We start from the raw sequence: 12,791 nt of genomic DNA on the forward strand, positions 1-12,791 counted from the left end.
GTCCCAGCTACTCGGGAGGCTGAGGCAGGAGAATGGCGTGAACCCGGGAGGCGGAGCTTGCAGTGAGCTGAGATCGTGCCACTGCACTCCAGCCTAGGTGACAGAATGAGACTCCGTCTCAAAAAAAAAAAAAAGTAAAAGAAAAGTGAGGCCAGGCACTGTGGCTTACGCCTGTAATCCCAGCACTTTGAGAGGCCAAGGTGGACAGATCACCTGAGGTCAAGAGCTTGAGACCAGCCTGGCCAACATGGCGAAACCCGTCTCTACTAAAAATACAAAAATTAGCCAGACGTGGTGGCACATGCCTGTAGTCCCAGCTACTCAGGAGGGTGAGGCATGAGAATCGCTTGAACCCAGGAGGCAGAGGTTGCAGTGAACTAAGATTACACCACTGCACTGCAGCCTAGGTGACACAGGGAGATTCTGTCTCAAAAAAAAAACAAAAACAAAAGAACAAAATCAGGATTGGGCAGGTGGCCCAGTGTTGCTGGAGCAGCTGTCTGGCTGGCATTGGTAAAAGTAGGGTGGGGGGAGAGAGGAAAAGTCCAGGTGAGGCCTTCAGCCTTTATCTGTGGGCAGGAGGGAGCCATTGCAAGTCTCCAGTGAAGGAAGAATTGTGCCTGTATCTTAGAACTATAGCTAGAACAGCATGCGGCTGACAGAGAGACAGAGAGAGAGAGAGCAGGAGGAAGATGCATGCAGCCCGCCAGGCAGGAGATCAGGAGGGCTGGACAGGAACAGTGAGCCTGGAGAGGAGGAGCAAGGAGAGCCGTTCAGGAGGGACGCGGGGACTGAGTGGGAAGTGAGCCCTGGATTCCCATCTGGGAAACTTGCTGGGTTACAGCTGCAGCTGGGACTTCAACTGAGATACGGAGAGCAAGAGCAGCGCAGGCTTTCAGCTCTGGATGGGAAGGAAAAGTGAATTTCATATCCTCAACACGTTCACTAGACACCTCGAGCACAGGAGAAAGATTAGCACTAGAAACGCCGAAAAGTGACACTGGAAACCCATGCTTTATCGCTTTTGTAAAGATAAAGAACGTGCAGTGTATAGAGTTCCCTTTTTGCATTGTGACTCGTAGTGTCACCCAAATGCCAATGTGTATACCCATGGCACAAACACAAATATAAGGGCCCACAAGGGGCTGTCAATCATGGCAGGTCAGCCACTGTCTTCAAACTGATAACAATAGTCCCTACTCAGATGCAGAAAAACACTAAGTTCTAATCAGAACCAACCGAAATGTCAAAACGGCAGAGTGTTGTGAGCATCAAATGAGATATAGTATAGGGGAAAATCCTGTAGCAATGCCTGGCACATAAAAGGTACTCAATAAATGTTATTTGTTTAATCTGCGAAGGAGGAAGCATCTGCATTTGCGTTAAGCACAGTATACAAAATAAACTTAGGAAACATTATGTCTAGGACTTAGCTTTAAGGAGAGCCCCCTCCTCAATTTCACTGCAGTTTACTTGTTTTTTCCTGTTCCTCCTCTCTGTACCCACCCACTCCCCTTCAGGCCTCTACTGTGATCTGAACGATCCTCCTGGATAGAACTTCCTATATTGTTTGGTAATTATTGACATGTCAATACATCCTTCCACCCCAGCTTCTCAAGAGCAGAAACTATGATTAAGAATAATAGTAATAGTAATAGTATTCATCATGCGCCATCTTTGAGGTATTCTTCTTATCCGCTTTCTATGGGCAGCTTGCACAAGTTCACACAGCCAAGAAAAGTGGAGTGTGTCCCCCAACCCAGGTCTGTCATCTGCCCTTGTCTGCTGTGCAGAGGACTTGTGGGTGTCCATTCTAGCCCGATGCCTGTGCGTGACGAAGACTAAGTCACTGTTGAGGGGATGATTATCATATGAAAGAACTGCAAGCTTCAGCTGTGGCTGTTGATTCTGTTTACTTGGAAGTTTCTTGGGGAGAACTTCATGGGTCAGGGAGCAGGCTCTGAGGTCTCAGCTGTGTGACCCTGAGCAAGCGAACCTGACCCCTCCCCACTCCATTTCTCTCTGTAGAATGGGGATAGCAAGTGCTTCCCTCCTGGAATTGGCCCATGGGAGGAATTAGATGAAGTCATCCCCGTGGAGCACTTAGAACAAGGCCTGGCTCGTTTTAAGCACTCAATAAATATTAGTTCTTTTTTTAACCTTAGCATTCTTACCTCAGTATCTTTATGGGAATAAATATTTTAAAATAAAACTTTGTCATCAGTGAACAAATACATGTGAACAAATAGTGTTCTTAGAAAGGGAATAGCCTGAAATACTTCTCTTTTGGGCAGGATTATTTGACCCTTTTAAAAGCAGCACATTAAATAAAATTCGAACCTCAATTACACAGAAGCAGAAGCAGAAACCCAAAACTAAATTTCAGATTTAAATACAGTATTTAGGCCAGGCCTGGTGGCTCATGCCTGTAATCCCAGCACTTTGGGGGGCCAAGGCGAGCGGATCAGGAGGTCAGGAGATTGAGACCATACTGGCCAACACGGTGAAACCCTGTCTCTACTAAAAATTTAAAAATTAGCTGGGCACAGTGGTGCGTGCCTGTAATCCCAGCTACTGGGGAGGCTGAGGCAGGAGAATCGCATGAACCCGGGAGTTGAAGATTGCAGTGAGCCGAGATCACGCCACTGCACTCCAGCCTGGCAACAGAGCGAGACTCCATCTCAAAAAAAAAAGAAAGAAAGAAAATACAGTATTTAATTCTTTCTTCATGAGTTCACAACCCAATACTCTACCAATATTGAAAGAAGACAGTTGTTAATTTCTTATGGTCACTGTGTTTCAAGATTGCATATATTGATTTGTGTTTTTCAGAGCAGATATACATGGCCTAAGTTTGTTTTGTTGTTGTTGCTTTTCGTTTCTTGTTTTTCAGCTTTGGTGAAACAATCAGACTAGTTTTTAACAATATTTTAAAATAATTTGTAATAATAGGAAATGTTTTCTATTTGTTGTAGTTACTATAAATAGTCTCCAATAATCCCAGATTATGCCAGTTTAAAAGTTTTCAGAAGATCAATTGTGGATATTCATCAGAATATCTGTATTGGAAATCTGCTTTCTTTCTTTTTTTTATGGAGACGGAGTCTTGCTCTGTCATCCAGGCTGGAGTGCAGTGGCGTGATCTTGGCTCACTGCAACTTCCACCTCCTGGGTTCAGGCAATTCTCCTGCCTCAGCCTCCCGAGTAACTGGGACTACGGGTGCATGCCACCATGCCCAGATGATTTTTGTGTTTTAAGTAGAGACAGGGTTTCGCCAGGTTGGCCAGGCTGGTCTCGAACTCCTGGCCTCACGTGATGCATCCACCTCACCCTCCCAAAGTGCTAGGATTACAGGCGTAAGCCACCGTGCCTGGCCTTGAAATCTGTTTTCTTAACACCTTCTTGGCCCAGTAGATAAAGTGATCCACTGGGATCAAGTAAAGTAAAACCAAGCAAGTGATTTTTTAAATTTACTCATTGACACATTGAAATTGAGGCCGTGTATGCCTGGAGTGTAAGTTCCAGCGCAGGCTGCAGGAGTTCAGATCTTCGCTTCACCATGTATTAGCTGGATAGTCTTAAACAAGTTACTTTAATTCTCTGAGCCGTAGTTTTTGCATCTGCAAATTGGGGATAATAATAGTAGCCATTTCATAGGGTGAAAATAAAATTTGAAAAAAATCTGTGTGATATGTGTTAGCCCAGGGCCTGGAATATAGTAAGTACCAAATAAATGTTAATTATATCGCTGTTTTCCAGGCAATACTGAAGTATGTGAAACAGTCCCTGCCCTTGAAGGGGCACATGAAGAAAAATTCACAAACAGTAATTATAATAGTGTAGGACGTCAGCTGTGGCGCAGGCAGTCAGGTCACCTGGGAACCTGGAGAGCCTCTCGGAGTGGACCTCTTGGAGGAGCCATTTCAGGGCCTTAGGAGAGAAGAAGCTAAATTGCAGTGGTTAGACTCTTACATATTGTACATTTTGGCTCAAATATCTTTAGCATAAATCAAGCCCTAGTCTTCAGAGTCATTAATTTATTACCCGAAGAAGGAAAAAGCTAAAAGCATCTCTAAAAGACCGGAATGTCTCATTATGCAAGTACATGGAGAAAATTTCAAGGGACCAAATTGTATTCTCTTCTAAAATTAAATGCTTAGTTCTACCAAAATATTGTCAACTAAAAATGTCTATAAAGAATTGGCTGTTGGATGACTTCTTGTCATTTTTATCCTATTCAACATTCACTATAGGCTATCATGTAAATTACACCTACTTTTGGATAGGACTTTTGGCTGAGCATTTTTTGCTTAATGGAAAGAGGGCAGCCACCTTCCACTATGAGCCTTGACGTAGGACATGCGCGTGCTTCCGTCCCATCTACACTGCGGCTCAGGCCTGCTACGTCCCCAGGCCACCTCTGTTCTGAGCTGCTCAACAGGAACAGCCATGCTGGTGAGCGACCAGTCCCACACGCTCTTGTGGCTACCCTCCTCATGGGCTATGTTCTTAGCATAGCATTTCATAAGTGACAGGCTGCGCATATTGGCTCCTGCCTGTAATCCCTTTGGGAGGCCAAGGCAGGAGGATTGCCTGAGGCCAAGAGTTTGAGACCAGCCTGGGCAGCAAAGCGAGACCCCCCTCACTACAAAATACATAAATACATACATTTTAAAAATTTGCTGGGCGTGGTAGCACATGCCTGTAATCTCAGCACTTTGGGAGACTGAGGAGGGAGGATCACTGGAGGCCAGGAATTGAAGACCAGCCTGGGCAACGTCTGGTCTGAAGAGTCTGTCTCTACAAAAATAATTTTTATTTAAATTAACTGGCCACACACTTGTAGCCCAAGCTACTCAGGAGGTTGAGGTGAGAGGATCATTTCAACCCAGGAGTTGGAGGCTGCAGTGAGCTGTGATCCCCCCACTTGTACCCCACCTTGGGCACCAGGTTGAGATCCTGTCTCTAAAAAATAAAAATAAAATTTAAAAATAGAAAATAAATAGTAACAATGATTCTTGCTATGTCCACCTGGGGCAGACCTGAGTTACAGGAACATGTAGTTTTTTGTTTGTGTTTTGTTTTTTTTTTACATTTTTTTTTGTATTTATATAAATCATATGCCAAAAGCATGAATCCCAATTTTCCAGCTTTAATAAAATGGAGATGGAAAAAAATTTTTTTTAATTATTATTATAGTTTAAGTTCTAGGGTACATGTGCATAACGTGCAGGTTTGTTACATATGTATACTTGTGCCATGTTGGTGTGCTGCACCCATCAACTCGTCAGCACCCATGAACTTGTCATTTACATCAGGTATAACTCCCAATGCAATCCCTCCCCCCCCAATCCCAGGAACATGTAGTTTTTATCAGACAGAAGCATATCACATTTATGAGCAAAATTAAATCAATTATGGGGGAGGTTTGTGTTGTAAAATTTCTTTTCTTAAACTGAAGCACATTTTCCTCAAAATACATCTAATATACTGCAAAATAAACACAAGAACAAAAGATCATTGTATACGGTAGTGTGGACATAGACTAAATTCACATCCTTTAAGCACTCTTATGAATCCTGTTACAAGCTTTTCAGTCCCAAATCAGTTAGTCTTGTTCAGCAGGATCCTGCCTCTTCGTCTACAGTTTTCTTTCAGCTTTTGGTCCTAAGCCGGCCTGAGACTGACCAGCCAGCCCAGCCCCCCAAATCCCCACCAGCGTATGACCTTGTCCAAACAGCCCTGTGCACGTGCCTGCAAAGGTGACCCTATGTAATACACAGAATCTGCACCCTATTAATCTGCCACTGAACATCTGGGGTTAATGCCCAGTATGATTATTTGTGCACTTCTTTTAACCAGTGACCACATGGAGCTTTTTATGTGTCTTACTGTAATTTACTTATTAATACCTTACTAATACCTTAGATAAAGTAGCCTATGTTAGAAATATTCCCTCAGTGGTTAACTAGCATGATCTCCTAAAAACTGTCTGTCTTTGTATTATTTTGATTATACAGGGGAGTCCCGTGATATGCTCATGGGGACTTGGGAGTGTAACGGGGCAGAGGGGTAAGGAAGGAGCATCTTCATTTACCTAGTTAGGAGATCCAGCCAAACTAGATCTCAGCCCCAGCTACGTCTAAGCAAAGGGAGACCACAGCTGAAATGCAAAGAAACAAATTCGTGAAAGTCCGCAGGCCTGGCTCTGGGACATTTTCAAGAGTGATGATGACTGTGTATGCAGTGTTTGCCTCCAGAACTTCACCCAGTGCGAGATGAAGGAGGAAAAGTCAGCATTTGATACATTGTTGTACTAAGTGGCCAAGGTACCTAAAATAGGCAGGACATAGATGAAAATCCACACTTATAGTGGGAATTCAGACTCCCAGCTCCTAAAATGATGCCTGTAAGTGTCATAAATCCTGCCCCAACTTCAGATTGTTATTTTGAACTGTTCATTTAGATGTCATCATTTAAAAATCGTATTACTTCAGTAATCACTAAATCTGTAAATTAACATACTCGCTTTCTATTTTGGCTTGAGTATTAAATTGTGACTCTGTCAAGAGAAGTGTAGTTTTCAAAACGATATTCATTTGGAAGAGTGTTGGTTTCTGTCATAGCTATCAGTAAGCAGAGAGATCTCATTTAAACCAGAGCCAGTAAACTAAGAGATTCAATGATACAATTAAAGAAAGAGTTTTATCCTGTTTTAAAATATATGTACAAAGATGTGGATCATTATATGATAGTAATCCACTGTGGTTATACTTATCAAATGGAGGAAATAAAAAGATTTCATAGTGAAAATGTGAGATTAGTGAACGTCATCTTTTCTTCGTGTTTCAGAAAACAAAGCTGCCCTCTTTTGTTCTTTTAAGGCGTTGTTGCCTTGCGGCACCTGGCACATGTAGATAGCATTGGTGCTCGTTCACTCCTGGCTCAGAAATCTGAATAGGAGACAGGCCGAGAAGAACAGGAAGGACAGAGCCCAGTCACCTGTGCCCCGGCTGCCGCTGCCACCACCGCCTCCACTAGTCAGACTACTTCCTCCTTTGTAACGTGCTTGCATAGGGGTGAGTTCATGTTCCTTGATCTGGAAAGAACAGTTCAAAATAACAGTATTTGGCAGTAGAAAGTGGAATGGGAAGCAGTGACAGCGTCTGCATTGGAAGTCTCTTAGCTCTGCAGAAACCTCCAGATGCTTAGTTGTTAGGAGTTGTGGCAGATACCAGAAACAGCAGCTGTACCTGTCTCCTGAATCCTACCTTCAAGGTCCTGTTAAAACACTGTCCTTTACCCTCCTGAGCCCCAAGAGCCCCCTTCCTCCCGCACCCCTAGCAGCCAAGTCCTGCCTGATGCTGTCTCAGACAGCGCTTGCTCTGTTCTCTCTCATGTTTTACCATGTTCAACTTTATAGGATAGGTATTTGTGCATATGTCTCGCCTGCAGAGCGAACCTTCAGATTCCTACACATGGAGGGGGCTCAGTGAGTAGGTATTGAAACAGCTGGGTCAGTGTTATCCAGGTCACCCAATTCCTGAAGGTACCACATGAATGATTAGAAGACACGGGTGTGCTGAGCACATCGTGGCAAAGTTTCAAACCCACTTTCTTCATACAGGGATAAAAGATCTCTGAATCAACACCAGTCATTTTAAATGAATTCTTACATACTGTTTTGTTTGTTCTGACAAATATCTATTGGGCACTCATTGGGTGCTTGACACTCCAGATACAAGAGTCCTCATCCCAATGAAAAATGCAAACTCCCAGCTAAGCAAATGCTGCATGAAAAGGGCTGTAAACAGAGTTCTTAGAAAATAGTATGAGCGCGTGAAGAAGGGAGTGGCCAGTGCTGCCTGGTAGCTCATTCAGGTCAGTGTTTCTCAAACTGGGGTCCACGTTCACAGGATGAATCAAAGGGAATGTCTCAGAGGTCAGCATTTTAAGTACCTGTTTAATGGTATCAGAATCAAACTGAGATTATATGAGTAACTACTGTCCTTCCCCTTCCTGTCTTGCCATTAAGAGCATCTGAACCACCCTAGACCCTCAAATAGCTGTGAGTAGCTGCTTCTGTAAGATAAACTTGGATTTTTTTTAAAAATGGCTTTCAAATGATACAGGAGCACTTAGCAAAAATCCAAGATGAGTTCATTTAGAACAAAAATTCTAAATGCAGCATAGCATATGCAAAATAAAACTCTGGTTATGAATAAAACTTCATCTTAGATTATGATGGTAAAATTCTCTCAATCCTAATATTGTCTGCACTGAATCATTCAACAAAGACTTATTGAGTGCCTGTTATGTACCACCTCTGTTCTGGGAACTAGGGATGTAGCCTCCAGCTCAGACCACCTCTTCTGGAGACCTGGAACCAGCAAGCAGCAAAATGCAGAAGTCGGGGGAAAGCCTGACAGCATAGCTCGTATAGTGATATTCACCACACATTCAGAGACCAAACGTGGAATGGCAAAGTGAAGCAGAGCCGTGAGATGATTTTCTGGATATTCCAGTTAAGAGTTCTGTTTTGGAGGGACCAGGCCCAAACTCCTTCCTGTGTCATCCAAAGAATTTAAGCCGTGCTCTGAGCCCTGTTTACTTTAACCATAGGTGGGGTGGCATGTTGAAAAGTGATAGGACAAAACCAAAAATAACCATTCTTACTATCCAGGAGAGAAATTAATCCCAGATCCTCACATTTCTGATATGATTTAGAAACTATAAAGCAGGACCAGTTTTGCAAAGTGATGAATAGGAGATCTAAGAATCAGCTTCGATAGCATCTTAATTCAGTGAGGTTTTTGTCAGACTTTTTTCCTAGAAACAGTTTACCAGTTGCATTTCTTCATATTAAAGTTATTATTTTACAGCTACCATGTCATAACCAACAATAAACTAAATGACTTAGTAGTGCAGGTTATGACTAATGAACTTTAGTCTATTCCACAAGAAGTTACTGAGTGCCTGCTGTATGCCAGATCCTAGAGAAAGTCTGAGCTTCAGAATCAGGAAGGGCTGCAAACTAATAAATAATTCTACTACAGTGTAAGAAACAGAATCATATGTCTGCTAAATGAACAGCAGGAACAGAGAGTTGTAGCCACCTCCATGGGCAGCAAGGAGTTAGGAGATGAGTTCATTTGGAAGGCTTTGTAAAGGAAAAGGTATGAACTGGGTTGAAAGATTCAAAGGCGAGTTGTCAACCTCATAGCATGCTGTTGGAGAAGGCGTTCTGAGCGCCAAGCGTGTGCAATAGCGTCCAAGGTGAAAGGCGCCTTGGATGTCTTCTGCTTCCTTATCCCAGTCAGGAAGTCCCTGCCAGGGAAGCAGTGTGCTAGCATCTTGGTTTTCCAAGGGTGATCTGGGACATAGTGTCACATTTTCCTCCCAAAATTAGGGATGGGGAGTGGATTTAAACAGCCTGGGAAACCTGCTCATCATTTTTACTTATTTTATGTATTAGTTTACAAAAGTTTTCACTGGGGGGAAAAAAATAGCTCTGCAGCTAAAAGCCACTGGCATAGTAGAAGGAATCAGGGGTCTTCTGGGGTATCCTCGTATTTGTGTCCTTAGGTGAAAGAAATTATTTAGTGTATGAGAAAGTGATCTATAACCGTACTGCACTGAGCGCATTTGAATTATTTCTCAATCATTTTTTTATGATCTCTTTGGGCTTTAGTTCCTTTGTTTATAAAATGAGGCTATTTCATTCAGAAGTCTCAACTCCCTGTTAGCTCTAGATTGATAGGATTTTGTGGTTATCCAGCCTTCTCGTGGCTATTTTCTTTCCATTGCTTTTGACAAGGCTCAATATTGCAATTAGAGCATCTTGTTTTGTAAGTTGTAACTAGTCCTTGGTTTTATAAATAGCAGATACTGGCACACAAAGAAAGCCAAGCGTGTTTTCGTTTGTAGGAGATGTACATTTCAGTAGCTAGTGATGTTTTTTTTGTTGCTCATGTACCCAAAGTCAAATGCTTCAAATCTTGCTTTTAATGAAATATTTATGTTCTTTTGGTAGCCAGAAGTACAACTTGCTGAAGGCTTTGATGTGTTTATGCCTAAATCTCAGCTGGACTCTATATTGTCAAACTACACTCGCTCAGGAAGCCTTCTGTTTAGAAAACTGGTGTGTGCGTTTTTTGATGACAAGACTTTGGCTAACTCCTTACCCAATGGGAAGAGGAAAAGAGGACTCAATGACAACCGGAAAGGACTAGACCAAAATATTGTGGGTGCAATAAAAGGTTGGTCTGCATCATTTCATTTTGTGGGTTCTTTGTTGAGCTTTGCCTTCATTCCATAACGATGCAGCTGAAACTGTAGTAAACTGACTAGTGGCCAATTTCATTTGCCATTGGCAATTTAGCCATTCACATGGCTTTCGGGGTTGAGCTCTGTAATTCACCACCCCAAATACCACTAGAATTCATTATTCAAGGTAATGTTAATTTGTTAAGATAATTAAGAGCCAGTTTGATCTGCTGCAGAACCAAAAATAAGTTTTTTCTTGACTTTTAAAATGCAGGTAATTTGTAATTTCTAACTAAGAGCTTCCTCAAAATATGACTTCAACTTCAATTTTTAGTTATGAGAATAAAGCTATGATGCTTTAAAAAAAAAAAAAAAGATAAAGTAAAATGGTTCTCCCCAAAGTTTAGAGTTGTTTACCAGGTTGTTGCTTCTAAAGACATTTTAAATCTAAGTGACCTTACTGTGACATCAAACCCTGTGCTTCCCCACATGTGCTTGACCTGCTCTTCTCCCTCTTGTTTTGTGCCATGGAGTCATACCAGCTCCATGCAGAGACCACCGTGGGTCTCTCCCTCTTACCTCCTTTGAGCATGCGTCTGTATTCCACTGCACTATGGTGACCACGCACGTAGGAAGAAAAAGGGGCACGTGGGAGCGCCTCTGCCTTTATATGCAGTGCCACATCCTAAACCTACTTCTCTTAACTTTAAAACATCCATATTCAGCAATCGGATGAATATAACTTTAGGAAATAGAAGTACTTAGTTCTTACCAAAAAGAACATAAACCAAGTCTCAAATCTAAACACAACTCCATGAAAATGAAACTCTGAATCAGGCCTTGCTTAAAACTGGAATAACGATAGGGGTGCTGTGCTTCGTAGCTCAGTTCCTGCATTGTTCAGTTGTGAAGTGGGACTGACTCAGAGGGGCCTTCTCTGCCCCCTTCTGTTCCCCATTATCTGGCAAAATGAGTCAATGAATTCAATAGTGTTTGAAGGATGCTTGAAAATCCACAATTAACTTTATAAAATAATACGGTATTTAAATGGAATTAGCAAGTACCAGGCACCCTTTGTTCGTGGCCAGAAGGACATAAGCCTTCATTAACAGAGAATTTCTCGTGCTCCATCAGAATTTTTTCACTTAAAGTGACAGTTGAGTTGTATTAAATACAAAAAGCTACAGAGATACGACAAACTGTGCCATTTCTGAAAAAGAATGATTCAGCCTGAAGTGACACTATAAACAATGTGACAAAATTTGAAAAATGGTCAGTGATGTAAGTAGGACTTCCTGAAGTGAAGAAGGGACCCTTCTCAAAACAGGAAGGTCAAGGCTACTGATGCTTTTCTGAAATACAGCCAGAAATTGTTTTAATTTTCTTTTTTTCCCCCAGGGCAGCATATTAATATTATGAAAGCATTTGGAAATTAGGGAGCCATAAATGACCATAGTCCATTTTAATGACGGTAGAAGAGTTATCCTAATAATAGATGGTAACGAAGTAGATCGTGACAAGTGGATCGATGTGGGTTTCTTCTGCCATTTTCCATCTAGACTGGACATCATGCAAGAGTTTGAAAAAACGTATTACAGGCCGGGCGTGGTGGCTCACACCTGTAATCCCTGCACTTTGGGAGGCTGAGGCAGGTGGATCACCGCAGGTCAGGAGTTCAAGCCCAGCCTGGCCAACGTGGTGAAACCCTGTCTCTACTAAGAATACAAAAAAATTAGCCAGGCGTGGTGGTGCACACCTGTAGTCCCAGCTACTTGGGAAGCTGAGGCAGGAGAATCACTTGAACCTGGGAAGCGGAGGTTTCAGTAAGCCAAGATCGTACCACTGCACTCCAGCCTGGGCAACAGAGCCAGACTTGGTCTCAAAAAAAAAAGAAAAAGTATATTACAAATAGAGGACACACCTTCATTTCCTTCACTGCTCTACTCTATAAAAATGGCAATGAGGTCTTTGCTCCCAATATATAATAAAGTAGATTATTCCAGTTGAAGAACTTAAAATTTCCATACACTTTTGTTATTGAATTAAATCTATTAAAATTCTGTAATAACAACCCAGTCACTTTAAAACAGATGGAAATCCCATAAGCCACCAACAACCTAAATCAACAAATAGTTTACATTTATTTATTTGCAGTGTTTTTATTTGCAGTGTTTATTCATGGACATATATTTTGATTTTGATTTTTTTCCTGATTACAAAAATAATATTTATTTTAAAATAGAAATGATTTAAAATGTATAGAAAACAAAAAGGCCACCCTAATCTCACTCCTCCAAGATTATGGCGTACATTCTTACCATTTTTATTCAAACGTGAATATGGTATCAGATTGGACTCTTTTATAAAAACATTCCATTCATTCTGGCTGTCTTAGAAATAAGACATTTCTACGTGACTTATTCTGATAATTTCTTGTAAGTTTCTTAAGGACACGCTTTGTCTCAAATATGTTTCTATTACCTGTTGCTCTTGAAAGAGCTCAGGAGATGCTTCCTTAAGAAAT

General features: G+C 41.8%; 1 protein-coding gene across 1 annotated transcript in view; it reads left to right on the forward strand.

The window, feature by feature from the left end:
- BEND7 (BEN domain containing 7) overlaps window positions 1–12,791 on the forward strand; it is a 78,003-nt gene that overhangs the window by 37,322 nt on the left and 27,890 nt on the right. Inside the window, exon 6 of the mRNA XM_011968136.1 lies at window positions 10,035–10,260. Within this exon, the coding sequence (XP_011823526.1) occupies window positions 10,035–10,260 (226 nt within the window). The remainder of the gene's footprint in view (window positions 1–10,034; window positions 10,261–12,791) is intronic.

The sequence above is a fragment of the Mandrillus leucophaeus genome, unplaced genomic scaffold (assembly GCF_000951045.1).
Source record: "Mandrillus leucophaeus isolate KB7577 unplaced genomic scaffold, Mleu.le_1.0 Scaffold83, whole genome shotgun sequence".
Taxonomy (NCBI): domain Eukaryota; kingdom Metazoa; phylum Chordata; class Mammalia; order Primates; family Cercopithecidae; genus Mandrillus; species Mandrillus leucophaeus.